General features: G+C 34.7%; 2 protein-coding genes across 7 annotated transcripts; one reads left to right on the forward strand and one right to left on the reverse strand.

The window, feature by feature from the left end:
- Positions 1-137: 137 nt before the first annotated feature.
- Positions 138-20,877, reverse strand: LOC116425021 (venom acid phosphatase Acph-1). 2 transcript variants are annotated; one of them, XM_031972196.2, is made up of 7 exons: positions 20,774-20,877; positions 6,631-6,776; positions 6,181-6,297; positions 3,316-3,529; positions 2,480-2,688; positions 1,302-1,643; positions 138-401 (listed from the first exon to the last, which is right to left on the reverse strand). In XM_031972196.2, exons 2-7 carry the CDS (start codon positions 6,709-6,711, stop codon positions 138-140), a joined length of 1,227 nt encoding a protein of 408 aa, XP_031828056.1. In that variant the 5' UTR covers positions 6,712-6,776; positions 20,774-20,877. The 2 variants fall into 2 exon arrangements, with proteins under 2 accessions (XP_031828056.1, XP_031828047.1); XM_031972187.2 differs by lacking the exon at positions 20,774-20,877 and adding an exon at positions 7,958-8,108.
- Positions 8,271-24,118, forward strand: Acph-1 (venom acid phosphatase). Of its 5 annotated transcripts, none has more exons than XM_031972227.2 (7): positions 8,271-8,421; positions 20,204-20,327; positions 20,791-20,901; positions 21,532-21,797; positions 22,480-22,763; positions 23,128-23,336; positions 23,457-24,118. In XM_031972227.2, exons 2-7 carry the CDS (start codon positions 20,220-20,222, stop codon positions 23,691-23,693), a joined length of 1,215 nt encoding a protein of 404 aa, XP_031828087.2. In that variant the 5' UTR covers positions 8,271-8,421; positions 20,204-20,219; the 3' UTR covers positions 23,694-24,118. The 5 variants fall into 5 exon arrangements, with proteins under 5 accessions (XP_031828087.2, XP_031828078.2, XP_031828068.2 ...); XM_031972218.2 differs by lacking the exon at positions 8,271-8,421 and adding an exon at positions 13,553-13,712; XM_031972208.2 differs by lacking the exon at positions 8,271-8,421 and adding an exon at positions 13,576-13,812.
- Positions 24,119-25,961: the final 1,843 nt, after the last annotated feature.

Genomic DNA, 25,961 nt, shown 5'->3' on the forward strand with positions numbered 1-25,961 from the left:
TATTCGTTATAAGCTTCCCAACTTATAGCGAAAGTACTTAAACACGTAAACATTGTTAATTTGTTTCTATTATTACATGCTGTCACAGTGAAATTATATGTAACATGTACCTTGCTTACGCGAAGTATACAGATCAACTAGTATGTAAAGAGAACAAGTACAAACAAGAATATAAATATCACGTTATGCGGTTTATGAGATTCAGATCGATTGTAAATATCCGTTTTCCATTCGATTTCCAGATTAACCGTTTGAATTTTCTTTCGGTGACACAACGACACTGCGTTTGCTGGGATCAAGTCGAAAAACATATCTAAGAACGTATCCAAAGGACAAATTTCGGTGCAATTTGGTACCGTCAGAGGAATAGTGTCACCTTCCACTCCTGTATAGTAATTAATCTGAAACAGTAATATTTAAAATTTGTGTAAAATTCATTGAAAAACCTGAAATTAAAGAAATGATCTCAAGCAAATAATTAACGATAATCTTCATATGACCTTGGAATCCAAAATGTGATAAAACAGCTATCGTGTAAGCGTATTCAAATATAATTTTCACCTATTACGAGACAGAATGGAAAATATGCACGTTTCCCAGATAAAAAATGCCGATGGCCTAGAAAGACACTCGTAAAAACTGACCCAATACAAAAATTGTTTGTCTCAAGATATACTATCTCCGAAACCGTATAAACTGCGCTATAAAGCTTGCTCGTAGCGTAAAAAGCAAAGAAGACAGTTGGCTAGAGCACTCAGTATATTTTAGAGTCACGGTTTCCAACCTGGGAAGAGTAATTGCCAGGAAAGGCGCCAAAATTTTTAATAAAAAATTAATGTTCATACCACAGTATCTACAAATAAATAAACTTCATATCGTAACAGTACGATAAAAACGCATGGATTTTATATAAAGAATCCACGGGAGAAGAAATTTCGAGGCAGGAATCTTTATTTCAATTGGCAGAAGAACTTGCCATTGAATATCAAAAAGAACTAGAGTTAGGCAAAGAAAATCAAGCAACACCCGTCACAAATACAAGTACAGGTTCACGCGACCGGAAACCATGCCGTAAGATATTGCACAAACAATAAGACTAACAAAATCTGTCTAAAATGTAAAAAGTACGTGGGAAATGTACAATCGACAAACCTATTTGTAAAAATTGCGGTGAAACCGAATAAAATGTAAATTATATACTTCTAAACAAAAGAAACTATATTTGTATACTGTCGAATTGGCTATGATCTTCATTCTATATTAAAAAATGTAAATTGTGCTAAAGACCAAATAGTATATACCTTTATCCCATAGTGTTCAGTCTCATTGTCGAAATAAGTTTCGAAGATCACAGCAGCAGCCTCGTTGGGAATATGAGGCGACCATAAATCGAGACTCTTCAAGAGGCCGGCTATGTTCCTGTCGTTGCCGCTGTACATCATAAGCTTTCGTTCCTCGGATATTCTGCCATCGATGTGTTCTATCGTGTTCGTCAACATCTCTTTTATCAACGTCCCTCCGTTCAGTTGCCTTTGAAGCGGAGTTTGCGAGAGAAGATCGTATTGCAGCAAAGTTACGTTGTACATTCCGCCATCGGGGAAAATATCCTCGGCCCAGTACGGGAGAGATTCGTTGAGACTAGCCTGTGATTATATTCAGTCGTTAGAAGAACGTTAACACTTTGACCGCCATGTCACCTGAATTCGGGTGACATAATTTTTTACATAAACTCAAACATTAATTTTCTCGGTGACGTTTCGAAACCGAATTTTGTTGCGTGTATGAGATATAAGAGGGACAACAGAGCAGTCGTTATAAAGAATCTTGACTTTTTAGTTTCTACTTTATTAAGAAAATTATTTTCACCACGTAGGTGTTTTGATGAGTGTTTATTTGGCAGTGACAATCATTGTCCTATGTTTTGAAAATTGAAACGGCTGATGCAAGTGGTGATACGAGTTAACTCGTGACCGGTCAGCAATGTGTTAAAATATTTCCGTGAACGTGTTAACACGTCAAGCGCCGCGAAGATCTTGCGTTTCTCTTTTGACGAAAAAGGAATTATTAATTATTCTCCGTTACAATGTTTGCGTTACACTATTATCAACTTAGTTACGTTATTAAACATTTCATTCCGCATCGGTTATCTTGTTTGTTGCGATTGTTTTCTGCTCGTTCGGAAGCGTCAGTCACTAATTACTGACATCGCGCTTAACGCGTTAACGAATCTGTTGTAAGTTATAAAGTAATCTAGTTTCGTTACGATCACACGAAGATATAGATTAATTTTGATCCAGAAATTTGATATTCATAAAACATTTCAATAATTCTCGCGAAGCTCGGATTTACTTAATCAAACTTCCACTGTCGGAAGAGTTTTTGAAAATAAATTCTGTGGTAACTGAGCGGAAGATAAGATACTTCTTTTAATTACAGATAATAGAATGGCATAAGGAGGAACGGGTCATGAATGTCTTACTTTTGTTTCGAGAACTGCGTATAAAAGAGTTATTTCCGATGGATTATCTATCTCAATTCCAGAATGATTCGACACGAAATTAAATAGCGGTGAATGATGCAGCATTACTGGTTTCATTCCATCCGATGTTAACACTTCTTTCATGTCAGCCCTGAAGCTTGGACAACGCTGCCCCAACAGCAAAGTGTCTTCTTCGGCGGTTACGTAATCTGCAAGTATCATAGAGATTCAATTCACTTTTAATTAGTTAGCTGTCGTATTACATGGATCATAGAATCTGCATTACATCGAAGATTCCTTTACGAAGTTACTTATAAAAACTGATTGTCTCGATATTAGATCATTTTTGTATCCGACTGGTATAGATTTTGCACTCCAAATTCATCATTTTGCAAATCAAGTACTACATGTATATTTTATTCGCAGAAAGCATCGAATGTTAACACGTTGACTGCCACGAGAATTTCGAGCATTTTGTATAGTGATACTTATTCCTCCATAACAAAGGTAAATGGTATTAAAACTAATTATTAATGATTTAGTTAAGTTAAATGTAGTTGCTTTCAAGTAATTTGTAAACTCTGGTCATCGGTGACTACCATGGCAGTCAACGTGTTAATTAGTAAGAAATCAAAGAGTTTACTACCAAGAGATAACTAACTTAACATTTGATTATTTTTCAAATAAAATTTATATATATATATATAATAATAACAATGCAATTCGATGATTTGATATTATATTTTTTCCAGTTTGTGTGTTTTGCTCTATGAAATCGTGTCGCGTTCCACGTGTTAATTATCCGATGAAAATTTGTGTACACCGTCTTTATTTACCTGAGGGGATTGGTTGCCAGTTTAAATCATCGTTCCATCTATCTCTTTCGGATGGTGGCCAGAGGCCTGCGTTCACCAATTGCGCAGACATTATTGACAACGGATATTCCGCAGTTCGCACTTTCATTACTCTACTCGTGAAGTTCTCACCCAGAAATCCATCGTACACGTCGCGTAAATGCACTCCTAGATTATACATGTTGAGTTTGCCTTCCTGTTCGTAATAAAATTTATCGATTATTTTGCTTTTCAAGCGTTATAATGCATATTATTCATGTTCCTATTTCCGACAATCAATTGGTCTCCATATAGTATACAGTCAAACCTGTTTTTGTGCAGACCTTTTCTAAGTGATATTTTTTGTGCGATTTATTTTATGCGGTATATGAATTCCAACGGTGTTGGCATTACATATAACACAAGAATAGTTATATAATTGTATAGTTGTATAGTCGTATAGTTGTATAGTTGTATAGTTGTATAGTCGTATAGTCGTATAGTCATATAGTCGTATAGTCGTATAGTCGTATAGTCGTATAGTCGTATAGTTGTATAGTTGTATAGTTGTATAGTTGTATAGTTGTATAGTTATATAGTTATATAGTTATATAGTTATATAGTCATATAGTCATATAGTCATATAGTTATATAGTTATATAGTCATATACAGGTTTGAATTAATTTGATTAATTCAGGCAAAGAATTACGTATTACATTGATATCGTCAAATTTGAGATTTCTGATACATAAATCGTAGATACATGGTATCGATACATTTCGTTGATAAGCTGCAAGTGTAATTTTTTAATTGTCACTTAGCGCAGGTTATTGTCTGATTTACAGTCTGCTGGTTTTTCATTGCATCCTTCGGGTTTCTCTCGTTTCAATTATACTTATACGTGATTAATTCCTCGTGACGCGTAATTGTGTTTTCAAATATTTTTACAGTTTGAACTCGTTTCTGCCTCGAAACAGTAACTGGAAGTTCCTCTAATAACCGAAGACATGTTTCTAAATTGAAACCACATTTTACATTCAAGGAATAATAGATTAGGTGTTTCTCAAGCTTTTATTCTTCGCAGAATTCAGTCTCAAACGTCAAAAGAGTTCGTTTTCGAACAAAGCGACAGGGAACAATGGATTCCTCGTTCTTTTATTCAATTGCTATATGCTATTACAATAAACAACGTAATCGTTTCATAAATAGTCACGAAGTGCTACGCATTATACCATGAACCAGATTAGAACGAGGTCTAGATCGATATTGAAAAGAATTCAACGCGAAGCTCATTGTTTCTATTAATGTTTCAACGAGACTGAAGATAGATCGGGTTTCAAGTTCAGTAGATAGTGCGTATCTGAATAAAAGTTTAATAGGATTTTTATGCTGCTTGTAAATTATCGGAGCACTCGACGAAGAGATGCGTTGTCCTTTAACACGTTAACTGCCACGAAAAGCTTCAGCGTTTTGTGTCACTTTTTCTTTTGAAGATCAAAAGACATGATTATCAATTATTTGGTACTAGAATTCTTAAGTTACATTATTAAATATTTATGTATGTTGTTGAACGTTTTAATTCGATGTTGATTATCTTACGAGGTGTAATTGTTTTCAAGTCATCTGGATGTCAACGTGTTAACTCCCTTTTCGCAGAGTAATGCGATGATGAATCTCCCGAAAATTTGAGTAATTACAACTTTCATCACAAAAATGGCCTTTTTATCGTTTCTCTTCAATTAAGTGGATTAACTTCGAGCAGGTATTTCGAATCTCAAGTGCCAATTTGTGTTTCATTTACTAAGAGAGGCAAATAATATTATCTGCCAAACAAATCATTAAGTATATGATAATTCTTGACGAACCCCAATAACCTTGAAGCATCTCGTCAAAGTCATTGCTTTGAAATACTTCTTTCTGCACATAGTGCTGTTTAATCCTATTGTGACATTAATTTTTTAAGGGATTAAGCATTTAGATTTGCCGATAAATAAAATGGTAATCACGATTTAGAGTTACCGAATTTATTAATAATGCGTTTATATGAAAGCCAATCAAAATGATAGGTACCAGGTTTCTTACTTTGTAATTATGGATATCTTGAAAATATTAAATGACTTTGACGCTAGAGCTACTAGACAAATCAAAATGGCACTTTCCTGAGTTCTTGCAATTATTAGAAAGGTAATAGTTTCTGTGACATATTGTTAAAGAAATTGATTCAGCAATTGCAAACTGAATTGTAAATCAATTAAAGTTCCAATAAAACTGCTATACAGGATTTTCAAAAAGGCAATTTAACTGGTCGTTACTCAATAATTCTACTGTTAATGAGGCTAAGTAACCTTAACACGTTCAAAGCTGTGGGGGTCACCGATGATCCTTAATTAAACCGAATTACCATAGTTCACTAAATTAAACAATGATTATTTGAAAATATTTCTACATTATAAATAATGCCACCTAATGCGGTGACATTCAGCTAGATGAACGTGCGGTAACAATGATTCAATTCAATCAAATGATTTGATGTTACATCTCTTCCATTTTTGGTATTTTCTTCTATGAAATTGTGCGCGTTCAACGTTCAATCAGTTAACTGTGTTCGACGAGTACACGTCATCGTAAAGCTTGAAATGATACTAATTCTTTCAACAATGAATTCTTTATTTTTTCACATAAACATGTAATTCTTTGTTTCGCTTTGATCTTTCATTAAAATACACTCTACGTGCATTCGTCCTGCGTTCGACGAGTACACGCTCCATTTTTTTTATTTTATTGCTCGCAGAACGAGAGGTTTTTCCAATTAAATTCCACAGTTAACTGGTTAACAAATAAATCGAAAGAAACAGTTGTCAACTTACGTTGGGCATGTTGAACGGAGCAAAGTCGAAGTGTTCGTACGTTAAGTTGGCTGGGAAACTTACGTTCTCGTTGTCTACCACCGCCGAAATCGGAGCGTACGGTTTATGTGCGAATATCTGTAAATTTATACATTTTCCCCATAAAATTGCTGAATTACTTTGATAAACGTAAAACTAATCGAGAAATTTCAATCAACAGTTGCCGATATTTAACACTAGAACTACCGTACCAGTTAAAACGACTGGTTTCGACTCTTTTGCTTAGCAATTACTGATATCTTCGAAGCATTGAATATTCGGAATGATTTTTAAAATAGCTTCATTTGAGTACTATAAAGAATATCTGAATGTCTATCGTTACAATTTTTATGGGAACTGCATGTTAATCGTATTAAATGCTCGGTAGTTCTAGTGATAATCAATTATGTCTAATACTTGATGGTTCCTTACGATTTGTAAAAATTGCAATTCTGGAGCCGCCTGGACTGAGATTACGGCAGCGCACAATACGTACAATATGCTCGTTTGCATTTTTAATTAGGTGGTTTTTAGACTCTATACGATTTTCCTTGTGCGTTTTGCGCAGCTCCTGGAAACTGAAAGTTAAATTCGATTCAAATTTAATTGACGCTGTCTATTTTGAATTCTTCTTTCGAACGTACGAAAGAATTGAAGCTTGTCTCGAGATAATTGATGCAGTGAAAAATGTCTTACAAACTTAGAGATCGTGCGCTGTGTTATTAATAGCTCTCAAGCTTTGGTGATAGAATTGTCTTTGTCAATTTTGCAACTCTTCATGAAGGATTATTGATAAGGAACGAATGATTTCGGATTATTTGATTATTGACATAGATTTCTAAAGAAGATCTGATGCTATTTGCAATCTAAGAGAAATCATTGAAGTCAGTATACATTTCTGACTCAGAACAATTGTTATGAAATGACTATAATCTTTAGTACATAGTTCTTGCGGAAGTAGAATTAAATTTTATATAAATCATAAGAAAAATCATTCTATTTTGAAGAAGCTACAATAATTATAAAATATTTCCTAATTTAATAAATCAATTAATTTATATGCATGTTCAATATTTGGCTCTACAAAGTGTAATTACAAAATATCTATACCTAAAGAAACTAAAAATTTCGTAGCTAAACAATTAATATCATATAAATAATAACAATAATCATATCAATCTAATACATTCCCAAGAGCAAACACCGAGCAACAAAACCAAACAAAATCTCGATTGCTACATCGAACAGAAGCTCAATCCAACGTCGTTACATTTCACCTAACAAGCAATAAACAATCTTCTCTTGAAAGTTAACAAAAGAAAACCTCTGCACGTTTACCAAGAAAAACTGGTAAAAGAGTCATTCGCGAATGGGTCATTTGGGCGTGTTCGTTAGGAAATTTTGTATTGTAAGTGTTTCTTGTGTAAGTATTGAAAAGATAGCAGATGCTTTGCGAAATTACTGAAGAAATTGGCTCAGTAATAAATTGAATCATAAATCAATTAAAATCTCAATATCTATAGTCTCAGTTTTTCTCCCCATAGAGAAATTTGAAAACTTCAATCTAACTGCTCGGTAGTTCTATCATTAAAACACATCCGCCAATTCATCAGTCCTCCAAGAGTCATTCGCGTTATCATTATCTCCGACAATGAACTTCATCCGAATTCTTTCCTCGATGAACAATCATTCACTGGAATAGGTGTTTATCAGGCTGCAGTGAACGAGCGAATTCTTTTTTCATGAAACTTTCACTCACCTGTCACGCCGAACGGTGTGCCGCGCGTTCGCCACTGCGCTTCGCGGAATTATTAGAAAAGCCTTTATTACTTTGAACGTAGACTCGTCAGTCGTTAATTATTCGCCGGCCGACGTTTGTCTGCCGAACGAAAGGAATGCCATACAATAACGTAGGCGACACTTGTTCCAACTTCGCAGGTAGCTGCACAACGCTCCTGCATCCACTCCTGCAGCCGACGATTGCGATCAGATAAAGTGTCTTCGATGTGTCTCCACGCGTTCGTGCATCGCTCGTGTTTAATTTAATCGGTAACCTTCGCATGAAATCGCCGCCTTTATCAAAGTTAACGATCTGCCGAGCTTTGCAATCAAAAGATCGCGGATCTTATAAAATGAATTCTGGAAGCAGCTCCGGTAGAGATTGTTTGGCTACACGAAACCCTGCGAAACCGCCGCTGACTTAGGGGCTACGCTCCGCTCAGAGTAAGCCGTTTTACGATCAGTTACGCTAATCGCTTCTAAACGCACTCGACTTTTCGAAATCTTCGAACACGTTGCGTACTGCTGACGAGAAATTTAGTTTTTATATAAAGACACTTTGCTGTGCGACTTCGCTAATTACCGCAGCATTGGAAAAAATATGGAATTTCATTCGAATTGATTGTCTGTTTAAAACATATTACACAACAATATATCTGAGTTTTTCTATGTATAGTGATATGAGTTGACCTCAGTGAAAATTGCGAGTGTTCGACGAGTATACACGTCATCGTAAAGCTTGAATTCTTTATTTTTTCACATAAACATGTAATTCTTTGTTTCGCTTTGATCTTTCATTAAAATACATTCGTCCTGCATTTGACGAGTACACGCTCCATTTTTCGATTTTATTGCGCGCAGAGCGAAATGTTTTTCCATCTAAACTCTACAGTTAACTGGTTGAGTAAAAAGAGGTATTGTCCAAGCTTTTCTAGCAAATTATATCCGTCATTAAGGCGAAGTAATTTGAAAAAGACATTAACCGGTACCGTTATATAACAGAAATCTGACGTATAAGTTCCAACCGTGCTTCCTTTCAGTAGTTCTTTTCAATTCAAGTTCCTGCGACATATTCATACTTGTAACATGCACATAATAAGTACGCCTCGATCAGTTTGAATGGTAAATCACAGAAATTTATGTTATCGTTCTATTCTTTTATGTTTAAGACTTTCCATTTGCTACTTCGCGTTTTATTAACTACGGAGATAATGAAGCTAGACGTAGATAAATAAGCTTGAATTTTTAGAGTTAAGAACACTTTGTATACTTAATAGCGAAGGGGTTGCGGTTAATTAAAATTACAAATTTCGGCCTATTTCACAAATTTCAGCCTCTACATAAACCTTTGTTTTTAAATGTGTTAATCGTGAGCATATCGCTGCGGAAGATTTATGTTTATCAACATGGAAACTCGTTTTCACGAAGTAATTATTATAGACAAATGTTTATATAATTCCTACGTTGGAATTTCGAAAATATCCTTGGACTTTTATTATTCCGTTCATTAAACTGTTCCCTTGGTTTATGAAAAGTTTAGTTTTAAGAAATAATTTTTAATTTAAAGTAATACTACGTTTCCTTTTAACAGTAAAATTATGTTTCAGAAAAAGCTTTGTGAACTGTAAACTATTCATTTCTGATAAACTTCAAATGGCTCTGCTCCGGAGTCCTCGAGTTCAAAGAGTTAACCCTTTGCACTCAAGGGGTGACTTTCAGTTACCATTTGATTCAATACAACAAAATTACAAACTGTTATATATAATATTAAGTTTCGGATAATGCATAGATATATGAAATATTTATATAAAATAACTCTGTTTCTTAATTTACGTATGCTTTCCCATTAGTTCGTTTCAAGTAATGTCGTCTACGTCTCATAGGAAAGTGTCGAATATTTCTAACGAAAAACTGCCGAGTGCAAAGAGTTAACCCTTCGCACTCCGAAGTTTTTCACTAGAAATATTTCAACATTTTCCGATGAGATGAAGACGATATTTCGTAAAACCAACTCGACGAGAAATTCACGTGAATCGACGGACAAAGCTGTTTTACGTCAATATTTCTCAGACTGATGCACTGTATGAAGTATAATATTGAATATCAAACTTTATAGCTTCACTGTAGGAAATCAAGTGGTGTCTGAGAGTCACCTCTCGAGTGCAAAGAGTTAATGACATAAGCGGTGCCGTAATAGATCCTACGGAGTGCAAAGGGTTAACATAACATTCCCATTGAAACGAACGATCGCTTTGTTCACCCGTGAACGACGAAAACCGTGGTCTAAGCGATGACGCTTTCCGCTGGCGTTTTAAAGGGAAACGGATTGTATAATTTCAATGGGTAATGACGGATAATTGGCCTGCGGATTATTCGTCCTATCAACAACCCGCTTTCCGCAAAGCAATCTTATGCATATCTGCCAAGTGTACGTTGACAGCCTAACAAGAATGTTATCGTTCACGTGATACGCGAACGTACCACGTGTCAAGCATGCGCTCAATGTTTCTTCAGAATATCGGGCACGAATTCAGGTTTCCTGGTCCGTGTACGTGTAGAACGTTGAGCGTGTGCTGGTTATCTTCCTAACAATTTGACGTCACGCTTGAAATTCATTGAAACACTTCTTAGAAAGGTATCTGCCGCGCGTAAATGCAGCACTATCGAACTATTGTTGTAGATTACTGTTTGTTCTTTCATCCTTATCAGCTAATTACTCGAGTTTACCGCTGAAAGTAGAATTTTCGTCGCAGCTTGATCGATAATTAATTATCTTATTCAAAGCGGTGAGCTATTTTTTGTATTCTAACAATATGCAGCTTCTTCGGTTGATTTTGAAATAGGCATTCAACGTGTTAACCCCTTGCCCTATTTATTTCTCAACTGTGATCAGCATAACAACTTTGTCGTTAATAATTTATTGGAAACAGAGAAGAATTCTATGTATATTCTACGTCGAAATTTTCTCTACAATATAATAATTTATAAGAGAAAAGTAATATTTCATTGGAATTCACGAGAACTGAATGATAACAACTTTGTTAATAATTTATTGGAAACAGAGAAAAATTCTATGTATATCCTATGTCGAAATTTTCTCTACAATATAATAATTTATAAGAGAAAAATAATATTTCATTGGAATTCACGAGAACTGTATGATATTTATATTCGTTAACACTAGATCTACCGTACCAGTCAAAATGACTGGTTTTGATCTTTTTATTTCGTAATTATTGATATCTTAAAAGCATTGAATATTCGAAATTATCTTCAAAGTAAGTGGTTTCACTTGAATACTATAATGAATGTCTGAAGAAATTGATAATAACTGGTTTCGACTTTTCTGTTTAGCAATTATCGATATCTTCGAAGCATTGAATATTCGAAGTGATTTTGAAAGTAAATAGTTTCATTTGAGTACTATAATGAATGTCTGAAGAAACTGAAAATAATCTATTGTTTATAGGGATTACATATTAATCGTATTAAATGCTCGGTAGTTCTGGTGTTAAAGTCTATTGAAAATCAAGGGGTTAATACGAAATAAATAAGCCAAATAACTAACGCTTCGTATCAGACATTTTATCCAAAGCAGTGTGCAACAACCTGTTGTTGTAAAGCAATGAGTTAACCCTTTGAGGACGAGCATTCTTTGAGGTACACCAAAACTTCAGCATATGAGGCTGAATTACCTAGCAATTGCTTAATTAATATGAGAAGGAGTAACTAAATCATTTATCCATGACCCGATCTTCCAAATACGAACATTTCATTTCGCCGAAATGTCGACGTTCGTTCGCAATGAGTTAAAGAGCATGATTCTGCGGAACTTTTGCAACAAGCTCGCGGAACACCTCGAAGAATTATAAGGTTCAAAGTAATTTATGCGTTTATTACAGTAATCGCGGCGCCATTCATCGAACGAGTGCTGAAAATACGTATTCAATGAAATTGCGTGTAATGCCTGATAAGCACCCGAAACAAGTGTACAGGGTGGGTTTTTTAAAAAACTCGGTGCTTCAGCTTTTCTCAACTGTTTAACACGTTGAATGCCGCACGATTTCATAGAGCAAAATAGCCAAATCGAAAAGATGTAATATTAAATCATTTGATTGAATTGCATTATTATTATTGCATGTTCTAGCTGAATGTCACCGCGTTAGGCAGGATTATTTGTAATATAGAAATCTTTTCGAATAATCACAGTTTAACTCAGTGAATTATAGTAATCCGATTCGATTGGGGGTCACCGGTGACCCCCACGGCATTCAACGTGTTAATCTCGATTCTTCTAATGAAACTATAATCGTATTATGATACGATAATAATAATTTTGAATCCACCAAACGGTTCAACTGAGAATTCTCCATTAGACAGTATTAATTCATTTATATCAAGGAATCGTTAGTTTGGGAGATATTTTTATCAAATATTGCCATTTCGTATTATTAGAACTCAAAAGAGTAAGATTGGAGCTGCAAAGTAGAGTATTAATTATATCCTCATAATTAATCATAATTATGATCTAATCTAATTCAGAACATTTCTCTCGCTAAATGTTACCATATAAACGAAAAGTATATTCTATTTAAAAAGAATTGTTAAATTGCGATATGTTACACAATACTCTACAGAGCAATATATTTCTAACAATTCCAAGTCCTCGCGAGATATTCAAATCCGAATGCGAAATATGGCGGAATTTAGGGGATCGCAGTTTCCATGTGACTATCGGCGAAGATTACCGAACCAATCACGTGCGACTTTTACCTTCCCCGCCTTCGCGGTATCGCACTGATTAAATTAAAGTGTCACTCAAACAAGAGGATTTCCCATACAGATAGTTCGTATCTTTCTTTTATAGGTAACGCTCTAGTAAATCAACCGGTGTATTCCAGGTGATATAGTTCTATTTAAGAAGTTAATCTCCTACTCGGCCTGGAAAAAAACAAGATTCACTAAACAAATCTTGTGAAAGCACCTCTTTAACAACTATAATCCCTTGAAAGATGTTTTATCGCAGCCAATTAACGGAAACACTATGTACACCTCAAATAATAGGTAACATATCCTCTCGTCTTTTCAAACTTTTATACACCTCTTTCTAGAATCGTTGATTTACCAACATTTGATGATTTTTTTCAATAATATATATACCTGTAGAAATACCTGATTCGTAAATTTTATATTTGAAAAATTCCCTTTCAAAATATCGCGAGGTCATCACGTTCGAGCAGCACAATTTTCTTACCTATTTCCCTTTTGTCATTTACGTTTATCTTTTTCCTCGTCCCTAGTTCCTTATCTATCTAGTACTTTTCGCGAAACAAGTTCATTGGATGTTCGCACGCGATTCATCTTTGTCAATGACGTTACTCGAGAGGTAACGTTTTCGGACACCCGATGCATGGATCTACGATAAAGGAACGTAATTTATTACAATTTCGACACACCCCGTGTTGAACGATGTTACCGTTGTGTCGCAAATTACTCGTCAAACAATTCTTAAGATAATACATTTTGTTACAGTCGATACGCAGATAACTTATCATTTGGGCACATTTAAATGCTGAGTCCGTTTCACTTTCTACCGATAAAAGAACCTTTTTATATTATAGGTATGCGCGATATTTGAAACAGTAGTGGTCTGTACGCGTTGCGAATCGGTTATTGTTCGGAGGACGAGTACGCGAGCTCGGGAATACATTGTAAACACCGTGGACAATATATAGGTAAAAGTCAGTGAAACAATTCTCTACTTCGGTATTTTGGAATTCGATATTTCGCCGCGTTGCACGTCGAATTCGAGCGAAACCTGCGCTCTTGGGTGAGGTACGATAGAAATACAATTGTTTTAGTTTAATTCGTTCGCTGTGTATGTTGCGTATTTTTCACGATTTGTATTTTGTATAAAGAAAAGCTCATGCAACATTATTTACTTAACTTACTTAACTTTTCTATGTCACCATTTTTAAATTCTCACGAAGATCGTATGTTGAATTTGGTGGAGTATTGTGGATGTTGTTAACAATGGTAGCGAACGTGTTAACACTAGATTATTTAGAATTTTATAAATATTTGGTAAGTGTTTGGGTCGATTTTGGTTAACGCAGTTATGCAAGTATGTAGAGTAATTGCCTACTTTTAAAACTCTAATTTGTAAGGTCTAAATGAATGAATAGCAATTTTTCTAAGGACAATGGGATAAATTGTACAATAAATGTCAGTAAATCTAGTGTTAATGTTATATATATATAATTTCTGATTTTTTCGATTATTATTGAAAAAATGTGAATGCTACTCGAAGGAATGACTAACTTCATTTAGTTGTGATAATTTTTAACGTTCATTGCGAATTAAGGTGTAAATCAATTGAAATCTCAATAATGCACTTTATCACTCTCACAGAAGAAATCAGTTTGATTACTTGATAGTTTTAATGTTGGTACGTGAAATCAAACTTTCCTTGAAAGATTTTTTAATTCGTTTCTGAACACATTTATGAACATTGCTAAAGTAACAACTTTTTCCTGTTTAATGCAGTTTGATCTTGTTTTTTAAGACTCATTAAGATCGTTGCATCGTTTCCTTCGATTAGAATGTTAAATTAGAAGCTTCATCTTAAACTCCTTTCAATTCACTGTTCTCTAAGCAATCACATTTCCCATAAATACAGAAAACCTGTTTATTAGGTGTAAATTAATTTTTGCAACAATTGATACATTTCATCAGCATAACACCGTTCTGACGTATTTGTCAAGTACTTCCAAAGTAACTATACATAGCCTATACAAATTATATCGTATGACTCGACCGAAAAATATTATTTCCGATTACAAAATTGAGAATGACGTAGCCAAAAGAACTCGAAAATAACATCGTTCGAAATCAGCTTTATAGATTACAAAATCATAAGTTTTTATGGCGGTTAGAAACGCAGCTTCACCGAACAAAGATTACACTTTATCAGCGAAATAAAATTGAGTAAACCAATTATTTCCAAGTTACGTGATTGCCGAAATGTTAATCCAATTCTTGCGTAGTTTACAACTCAGTTTTCTCAAAGTCACGCCGTACATCGTACCATTTAATCATCAAGATCATTAAAATCATCTCTATTCCTTAAAAAAAAGTTCATCTTCGAAGACACTGCTCCATTCAAAAGTCCCAAACTTAAGTTTCAAAAAATGTTAAATTTAAAATAGTTCGTAAAATTATTTCCTCCTAAATAAACTATATTTATAAATAACACCACGAGTCTCCTATAGCACAAATTTCATAGCATAAAATTTCAAAAAATAATGTTAAATTTGAAATAATTCATAAAATTATTTCCTACTAAATAAACTATATTTACAAATAATACGAGTCTCCTATAGCACAAATTTCATAGCATGAAATAATTGATAAAATGATTTCCCATTGAACAAACTATATTTATAAATATCACGAATCTCCTATATCATAAATTAGCAAAATAAGAAAAAAACCACTTGTCTACTCAATTAGCTTCGATTATACATTCCCTTTCTCACTTCTGACGTAATTTCCTTACGTGCAAAGCGTTTTGCGATATCGCGGCGTGTTCGTGTGTACACATTTGTCAATTGCTTCCGCGTATTCCGAACGGCGGCACCTAAATCGCGTCTTTCACGTTAATCGAAGATTAACGATCGAAATGTGAAAGACGGTTTGCCGGCACACCGATATCAGACGACAATTACATCCGAATGATATAATATATTGTCCATTCTTATCCGAGATCGTCGGAGTTTATGTAACCGCGAGTTTACTTCCGCTAAATGGCAAACTTTTCGTATAAATTCTCGGCTTATCATCGAATGATCTTGCCCAAGGTAAGAATGCTTTGCATTAAGATGCAGATTTCACGGTTTAATGGTTTGCCTAACGACGCGGCCTCAGGCAGACGATTATATTCCTCCCGAGCCATCTATATGTATAAATAACTGTATCTGTGTATTCGTCGTCCATCTTTTCATCGGTTGGAACAATAAGTTTGCCAGAGAACAATTTTCTTTGGTCTTTCCTTGAGTTCGTCGAATATGTTACTCGAACTCGAATCAGTGAAATTTATTAATGAAATTGTAACTAGTAAATAGGAAAGAAATATTTTTATAGAAACATAATAGAAGATTAATCCTTTGCAGAGGGCTTCGTTGCAGAGCCATTTAAAATTTGTCATTACAAGTAAAATTTTGTCATTAAATATATTATAACATTTATATCGTTAATCGATGGAGTAAGATACATCTATGACTTTTCTTTTCATGCGCGTATTATTTATATGTTAACACGCTTTTTCTATTAAAATTCGAGTTCCTGGTAATGTCAGTGAGAAAAAGTTTCGAGAGCAAAGGGTTAAAAGGATGACAGATGTTTTTCGAAGAGATTATTCAAGAAATTGATTTAGTAACACGTATACTGAATTATCAATCAAATTAATGTCTCGATGAATGCACTCTTGAAGTTGCTATAGAGGAATTTCAAAAAGTGAATTTAACTGCTCGGTAGGTTTAGTGTTAATTGTTTGGAATCTACCAGCAACTGCAACTAATTTTTGTAGTATTCCCAGCGAAAATGAGAAATGCTACATTTCTTCGATCTTTTATTTTCCTTCTCAATGCAAAATTTGGATGTGCGGAGAATCTAATAATTTTAGGGTAGTTTCTTTGACACTAAAACTACCGAATGGGTCAAAATGACTGATTCCTAGATTCTTCTTCTGCAACTATTGAGAAGGAACAGATGATTCTTAGGGGAATGAGTAATGAAATTGGTTTAAAAATACGCAGACTAAATTATAAATCGATTGAAATCTCAACAGAGACAATATTGGAGTTTCTATAGGAAAATTAGAAAATCTGATTGAATTACTGGGTAGTTCTAGTGTTAAGATTCATTAAAATATTTAATATTGTAACTGCTACAATATTGAAGCCTACAGAGTGCAAACAGTTAAATAATATACTTCCTTTTTTTGTATGCAATAAAATGATTGTAGTAGGTGAAGTATTATATTAGTATAACGTATGTAATTATATGAAATTGTATTGTACGAGAATTTTATATTAAATGTAAAATGAAGATTAATATTATGTAATTGAATGAAGAAAAAACGATAATAATGTTTGCGACCCGAAATTGAAAAAATCGAGATGACACGATGCAAACGATGCGACTTGCAATGGTAATGATCGCCATCAAGTGATTTTCTTGAACAGTGTTACGTGTAACAGGGTTCCGTAGTTTATAATTCGTCATCATCATTAAGACTGAGATAATGACTCTGCGTAGTACATATTCCATTTATTACGTTGGTGTCATTAAATAAGATAAAAGTTTTTTAAGACAACGGTAATTGCGGTTCATAATAATTAATGTGGCACCTTGCTGACAGGAATTCTTTGGTGTACATATTTTTAGATCGATTTTAATGGCGATTCGCAATTAGAATCGCTTGTTACGATGAAATACACGTCGAGACAGAAAATATATGAAAATTATGAAAGGGAAGAAAGAATTCTAAATGAGATGAGCTTATAAAGTAAAAGAAATATCATTATACAAAAATTTGATTAAACTACTGTATTTCGTCAAATTTTTGTTTAATGGTACTTCTTAACTAAACTACTACGTTCAGTTAAATTTTCAGTAATTCTTCAAATTGATGAATTCCCTGTACTTAATGTTAAAACAAACATTCTCGCGGCTGGAACAATTATATCGGTCAAAAGTGTAGTTCGCTAACAATGTTAGTCAATAATATCGCGTGCCCAAGGCTGTAAAATGAACGAAGTGTACGAATAACGATCAATCTTTATTTCTGGAAACAGCACAGAATGACAGGAAGCAGATCGTTGTATTATACGAGTCATTTTTTGAAAATGGTGCTGTCCATTCTTTCAAACAATGAGATATTTAAGGATCTACGTTTGAACTAAAAATATTAGCGAACATTAATCGACTCGACTAATGTTCATCAAACCATAAACTAATCCAATTTCATTATGCAATAACAATTGAATCCAGAAGCCAATGTGGCTAAGTCGATTTTTCGATATTTTCTGATTTTTATACATTTTAATGCAATAAATAACATTTCTTTTAGTTATTCAAGGATTTACTCGTTTCTTCGTTTGTCCTAGATTAGATCTCTTCTTTTTATACCTTCCGAATATATCCCATAATAATTATACACTAAAAATTAATTCTCTCATACTTTCCTTCCTAAACTCAATTGCATCAATAAATAAAATTCTCCAATAAAACAGACAATCTTTTAGCTATAAATAAACATACTCCACATTCAAAGAAAACATTCTTCAACATTTCACAGTTAAGCTTTGATTAATTTATAATATCGTACGTCATTGATCACGTGATGATAAATACAAAACAAGAATGTATATCTCACTGAAATTATCAACTCATTTCTCCCAAAAACGGACTGATACCACAAAAAACGGCCATTTCATCATTACCATGTTACGTTCATTTAAAGTAAATTTTTCATAAAACAAACAGTTCACCGAGTACGCAGCGAAAAAGTAAAAAGAGAATACATATCTCACTGAAACTATCAACTCATTTATCCCAAAAAATGGACTGACACCACAAAAAACGGTCATTTCATCGTCATCACCATGTTACGCTCATTTAAAGTAAATTTTTCATAAAACAAACAGTTCACCGAGTACGCAGCGAAAAAGTAAAAAGAGAATACATATCTCACTGAAACTATCAACTCGTTTCTCCCAAAAAACGGCCATTTCATCGTCATTACCATTTTACGTTCATTTACAGTAAATTTTTCCTAAAATTTCACGAACTACGTAGCGGGACGTTCAATGATTCACGCGTGATCGTAGTCATAGAGGAAAAAGGAAGCACTACGATAGATTTTTCACTGAGATTCCGTCACGAGCTACGTCAGTAGTCTAGAAAACCGTACCGAAGATTTCCCTCTTGCGGTGCGTAAAGACGATGATGAAAGTCCGCGGGTCTGGGAACGGGAACTCCCGTTTCGTACATCGCAGGGGAGTTTAACGACACCGAAATTAATGAATGAGAAACGATTCCACGGAAGGACGAGCTCGCCTGACGTGTTGCAGTCCTTTAAAATCATTTGCCGATAGGCGCCATCAACAGTGTTCCATTTGGGCCGGCGAACGAAGCTTCAGTATCGTTCGTTTGCATTGTAAACATCGAATCGACTCCGTTCGTTTCACTCTTTCGAACGTAAGGGTGTTGTATATCGTATTTTAAAGTTGCTAGATGGGACAGCGAATCGGGAGATTGAAATAGTGAAATTAACCCTTTGCGGAAGTTTTTCACCGGAGATACTCAGTGTCTTCTAATTAGACGCTGATGACATTTCTTGAGATTGACTTGGGAAATCGCACATACGTTGAGGAAGAGAACTATTTTCTTTTGATATTTCATGTATTGATGGGTTATTGTTTATCGTTATTTAATATTAAATATCAAACTCTGCGATTGGCGACTGATAAGGGCCTATGAAGTGTAAAGGATATTGTGTAATATTATTGATATCGCTTTTTGTAGGTTTTTTGAATATCTTTCAAATATTTTCAATTTCTTGCCTTTCGTTTCGTTTGGTGTTGTTCTATTTATTGTATTACTAAAATACAACGTAATATAAAGGATGTGCGATTGTGTTAGATAATTTCGATTTGAACATTTCAAAATTGCAGTCTGAAAAACATTGACCTGTTACGCATTGTATGCAGCTATTAATATGTAACGCGGTGTTCAGTTGTCCGGAATTGTAAATTTCTACTACACAGTGTAGAAAGAATTTATGACTTCAGATAGTTTTGTTGGTCGTGCGAAACGTCGTGGCACAATCATTGTAACACAGTATAGAAACAATATTTAGAACTGAATTATTCGTGACACTTTTCTGTTAAGCGTTTTTAGTGTAATTCACTTTCATGTTTAGTGGCATTTCATTTGAGTAGAACTGAATTTCACTTTGATTTACGCAAAGAATCTTACAATATTTTTAATAATAACAGTTTTAATAATAAAGTTATACAAGGATCAATTACGAGAAGTACACACAGCGCAACGCATTGTTACGAACTAAAATGTCAATTTCATTCGATTTAAAGTATAATAAAGAATCGCGTCCATTTTTGCACAGACTTTTACTATATTTATGAAAAACTTTTGCTTTCAGAACAAATACGCGCAATATGGCCCGGAGTGGTTATAAAACCTGCTCGTCAATGTATACAATTATTGGTCTGGCGGCAGTCATTTGTGTCGCGGCTGTTCAGGCAGAACTTCGGCAAGTGAACGTGGTAAGGAACATGATTATTTGTCTCACTGATTTCTCGTATATACAAGTGTAATCCTTACAATTCCAAATAATTTCCCATTTTTTCAAATTTTCGTTATGAACAATTTACAATCTTCTGTTAATACGATGTGTCTGTGATTGTATTATCAAGTTTATTTAATTGTACGTCAAATTAATTTAATAGTGTCCTATTATTAATAGTAATATATCAGAATATCTCGAAGAATCTTTTATATTTGAAACTGTTGGATCGTTTATTTATAATTTATAAATACAACGAAATCTAGTGCTTCGCAATCGAAGTTTGGAATTACTTTTTGGAGTACTTTAATATTTGTTAGTGAAAAATGAATATTCTGTGATGATTTTACATTTTCGTATACAGAATCGTTAATGAGTAAAACGAAATTGATTGTTTACAGAGTGTAAAGTATTTGTTATGCTCACCGTTTGTAATTACGCAGGTGTTTAGACATGGCGACAGAACACCCGACGACAACAGTAACGAAGCGTATCCGAATGATCCATACTACAATTACGACTTCTTTCCTGAGGGTCGAGGGCAATTGATTAACGTAAGTCATTCTATCGTTTAAATAGTTTATGTCATTGTATTATACTATCCTATCACACACGAGTGTCTATTGCTCGAAGAGACATAGAACATAGTACAATTTTTCATACAATTACACACTGTACTCACAATGACATAAACGTATTAATTACTCTACATTTTAGACAGTGTATCTTAATTTATTTGACCATTATCAACTGTGCTATTTAAATTCTTCACACGTTCCAGTATATTTCAATTTTATCATCAATACTATGAAATATTTTCTATCGAAGTATATTCCTATTAACCTTCATTTTGTCTTAGATACAAAAATTCAGAAAATTAATGTTTTTTAATACATTTATGAGAATCTTTGGTTCATTAATTTCACCAGAAAAGTATATAAAGTCTCTTTTCAACAATGGAATATTATTTATTCCATTAAAATTGAGAAAAATCAGGAAATATCGAAAAATCGGTTTAACCGTATTGGCTTCTGAGCGACTTATTGTTCTCGTATTTTTTAAATATACAAACGAATAAATACATATATACAATATAACATATTTTTCTTCGAAATAATAGTGTTGATTTGTTTCGAAACAAAATATATGCATAAAGAGTCGCTGATAGGTGTTGTACATTTCAGAATGGCAAACAACGAGAATACCGATTGGGAAGAGTCCTTCATAACAGATACTCAAAGTTTCTGGGAAGTTATTACACGCCGAACACTGTCTTTGGCATCAGCTCAGATTATGACAGAACTAAAATGTCTTTGCAACTAGTTCTTGCATCGCTTTTCCCGCCGAACAGGGAGCAAAAATGGAACCCGCAATTGAATTGGCAACCGATCCCCACGAGATATCTGCGTCGGGCGGAAGACAATGTCTTCCTGGGCGATGAGTGTCCTTTGTAAGTGTCGAAAGAATCTACATATTTATAAATATAAATTTTTCCTATTTTTAAAATTTTTTAAATAATGAATATGAAACTGATTTAATTTTAAAGTTTTGTCTTTTGGGGGAGATTAGTTTAGAAGACTAATTAGGTAATTGGGTATGATTTGATTAACGTATACACTCATTTCACACGATTACTACTAGCTCCAGCAAAAAGGAACTTAATTACACGAACTAAATGTCTATTACAATGATTATTCTCCTACTAAATGCAGTAATTGCATTCATTAAAAGACACAATCGTAGATGTTACATAAGTAAGATAAAACATAAGTCCTCGGATATTTCTTTGCAATGCACAAAACCAAGGAACTGATCCTTGATAGAAGCAAGCATTTGAGTACCTAACTCTAGTACCATTACATATTTTATTTGTAATATACCAACTGTTTACCATTAACAATTCCTCGTAACTGTTCATTTTATATTTGGTAGCTACATCACTTCGTCTACTTCCTATTTACATACATTACATATTTATTCCCTACGTTATTTTCTAATTCTCTTACTTCCCATTTAAATACGTTTCAAGGAAAATACATCCATCACCCCTAGAATCACCCTATACCATAATTGCGTAGAATAATTATACATTGATTCTGAACTATGTACACTAACATATATTCTCTTTATAGATACTTACAGGAGTATGAAAGAGTAACGAACACGCCCGAAGGAAAACGCCAACTCTCACGTTTCGATGGTCTTATGAAGCAGCTAACGATATGGACAGGAAAAAACGTCACCAATGCATTCGACATGTATTACCTTTACCATACACTGATGGCCGAATATTCTGATGGACTTATTTTACCGGACTGGGCGTACGAGGTCTTCCCCTATGGCGAATTATGGAATGGAACCGTATTGTGGTATGAAACCGCTAGCGCGACAACTTTGCAAAGAAGACTAAACGCAGGTATGACATTTTTCTTGATTTCCTTATTACCTTTGTTAACAACAATTAACAATTTTCAATATCATTTGCCTTTACTATTAAAGAATAAGTATTGCTATTCAAAACGCGAGAAATTCTCGTGGCAGTCAACGTGTTAATTTAACCCTTAGCACTCCAGGTTGTTTTGCAACTAATTTTTATAGTATCCGAATGCTATAACATTTATTAGATCTTTTATTTTCCTTCTCGGTGGAAAATTTAATTATTTTAGTGTGGTTTCTTTAAGATTCATTAACATATTTAATATTATAACTGGTACAATATTGGAGCCTACAGAGTTCAAAGGGTTAATATAATTCACTATAGCATCATGTTAATGTTTTAGGACCGTACCTCCGCCTGGTCACAAAATCTATGCTGGCCCGCGTAGCTGGAACGTCAGAAAATATACGGAAGATATATCTATACAGCGGACACGAAACAAACGTGGCCGCCGTGTTGTTCGCTCTGGGACTTTACACGCCTCATGTTCCTGGGTATTCCAGTGCTGTGATATTGGAGCTACACGAGATAGAGGACAAGTTCTTCGTCAAGGTATGCACAATAGAAATGTTTAACACTAAAACTATCAGAGGGGTCAAATGACCCATGCCAGATGTCTTTTTGCCAATGTTTATTTCAATCGATTCATCAGTGCTTGATTTTAATACTCAGGTTCTTCACTACTGGGGCATTCCACCGAAAGTCGAGGAACTTGCGATACCTAATTGCGATCTGATGTGTCCTCTGGATCAGTTCTTGAAATCAATTAAGGATGTAATACCATCGAACGAGGAACTGAAATGTAACAAGAAGTCGACAGAACAATACGCAGATACCATATCGTTGGAGGAACTGGACGTTGAGAAATATGACTTGATAAGAATTTCAAAAACGCCTGACAAAAATTAAATTGAATAAGTTCCCTCGCGATGCTAAGATGATTTTCATCTTGTTAAACCAAAGAGAAAATATTTATATAAATGCTAAATGTAATATTTTTACATTATTATTATTATTATTATTATTATTATGATTATTATTATTGTAAGCAAGCTCATAATTTAAATCAGTTTTTGATGCCACCTCGCGACAAGTGAATTTGTTAGTTTCCCTATTTATTTATAAACTTTATGTATGACCGACGTACATAAATGTGTATGAAAATTAGTATATCTTTTTAACGTATAATGTTCATAGTTTTTCATACTGATGTCAGCGTTTGACTTTTGCCATTCTCTTAAAGATGTGAGAACAGAGATTTATGCCTTGTATCTTATATGTATTTATAGCAGTATTTATACAAACACTAATACAAACTTATGTCAACTACACTATGTATGTTCTCTTATTTCACCCGTTTGATTTCTCCTAAACAGATCCTGTGCTAATATTGACAATAGCTGCTTGCTATCTAATCAAAGTTGTAGTTTAGGTCGTTTTCAAAATTCGACTTACAAATTTCTACGATATGATCGGAGACCGGAGTGAAAAAAAGCATGCGACTCACCGATCGTTGTTCGCAATCGGTACGTAGCTTAAGTTGAGCTGAGGGCCACTGGTTAGCACTGGTCAGTATTGGTCAGCATGGATCTACATTGATCCCAACTGATCAGTGCTGGTTAACATGGATCTACGTTGATCTGAACTTATCAGTACTGGTCAGCATGGATGTACATTGATCTCAACTGATCAGTGCTGATTAGCATGGATCTACATTGATCTCAACTGATCAGTGCTGGTCAGCATGGATCTACATTGATCTCAACTGATCAGTGCTGGTCAGCATGGATCTACATTGATCTCAACTGATCAGTGCTGGTCAGCATGGATCTACATTGATCTCAACTGATCAGTGCTGATTAGCATGGATCTACATTGATCTCAACTGATCAGTAGCAGTCAGCATGGACTCGCATTGATCTGAACTGGTCAGTACTGGTCAGCATGGATCTACATTGATCTCACCTAGTTATTACTGGTCTGCATGGTCAGGACTGATCAGTACTGATCAGCATGGTCAGCATGATCAGTAGTGCTCAGTACTGGTCAGTAGTGGTCAGTACGGATCAGTAGTGGTCGCCATGGTCAATAATGGTTATTACTGGTCAGTAATGGTCACTACTGGTCAGCATCGTCAGTAGTGACCAGGGATGAAGATCGTAGCATGCCACTGGTGGCCAAAAAGGTCTCTAAAGGACCAGGAAGGTCCAAACGATTTCATAACCACCATGGAGGACTCTAATCTCCAGTTCAAGAGTTCGCGACGAACTGAGCTCTGTACTGTCAAGGCTCCTCATTTATAGATAATGGTCGTCGATGTTATTCACAATATCCTTGACCTCGCCATCAAAAACGCCTTGCTTAACCGTTAGCACTCGATGATATTGTAGGAACCTTATTTTCTCGACGATAAGGTACCTCCATCTCCTGTAAAATGCGGAAACTTTGCTATCAGACCATTTCGCCATGGATGGCGCCACAGTCAATCCACATGAACTCCCACATCGGTAACAATTGTCCACCAGTTTGAGCGTTTCGCCACGGATGTCGCTGCCAGTGAAAAGCGCAAATTTTCAAAAATAATTTTCACCGCTATACGAATTATATGATACGCACAGAACAAGATCGAACGAGATGAAGCGATACAATTGAATTGCCTTCATAAATCTGCAGATAAAATAACTTCCGAGCGCATTAAGCACGTTTAGAGCGTCGACTCTTAGTAAACAAGAGAGGTTTGTCGACACAGCCTGAATGTGTAAAATGATGAAGGTCAATAGATCTAGGTACTTGCCGTTCGAATACAAAGTCGAACAATTCAACCCAGAAATAATTAACATTCGCGCCGGCGTGTCATTTAAATCAGATACAATAGATATACGGGATACGTACCCACTTACGTGTAATGTCCTCGGAATGAGGCGAACGTAACGAACTACGAAATTGTAAACACTGGTCGAAACTGCTCGATACTTTTATTCATTATATCTCCATTATTATGATTCATGGAATCACAAGGCCGCTAATTGCGTAGACACTGATTTGGCGTTGCAGTGTTCATTTTATCAAATATTTTGTGTTAACACTATTTCCACCGAACGTGTCAAATGGCGCCTGAAATTTCATCTCAAAATCATTTTCCGAGTTCAGTCGTATATTCTGAATTGACTTTTCGAC

The sequence above is a fragment of the Nomia melanderi genome, chromosome 5 (genome assembly GCF_051020985.1).
Source record: "Nomia melanderi isolate GNS246 chromosome 5, iyNomMela1, whole genome shotgun sequence".
Lineage (NCBI taxonomy): Eukaryota > Metazoa > Arthropoda > Insecta > Hymenoptera > Halictidae > Nomia > Nomia melanderi.

Bases quoted from the DNA above. Each gene is read 5' to 3' on its own strand.
- LOC116425021 (XM_031972196.2), bottom strand. From the start codon at position 6,711: ATGCAAACGAGCATATTGTACGTATTGTGCGCTGCCGTAATCTCAGTC. The intron at 1,644-2,479 runs GTAAGACATTCA...ATATAATCACAG, and splicing joins ACGCAGTTCTCGAAACAAAA to GCTAGTCTCAACGAATCTCT. The intron at 402-1,301 runs GTATATACTATT...TTACTGTTTCAG, and splicing joins CTGAACACTATGGGATAAAG to ATTAATTACTATACAGGAGT.
- Acph-1 (XM_031972227.2), top strand. From the start codon at position 20,220: ATGGCCCGGAGTGGTTATAAAACCTGCTCGTCAATGTATACAATTATT. The intron at 20,902-21,531 runs GTAAGTCATTCT...TGTACATTTCAG, and splicing joins GTCGAGGGCAATTGATTAAC to AATGGCAAACAACGAGAATA. The intron at 23,337-23,456 runs GTATGCACAATA...TTTAATACTCAG, and splicing joins AGGACAAGTTCTTCGTCAAG to GTTCTTCACTACTGGGGCAT.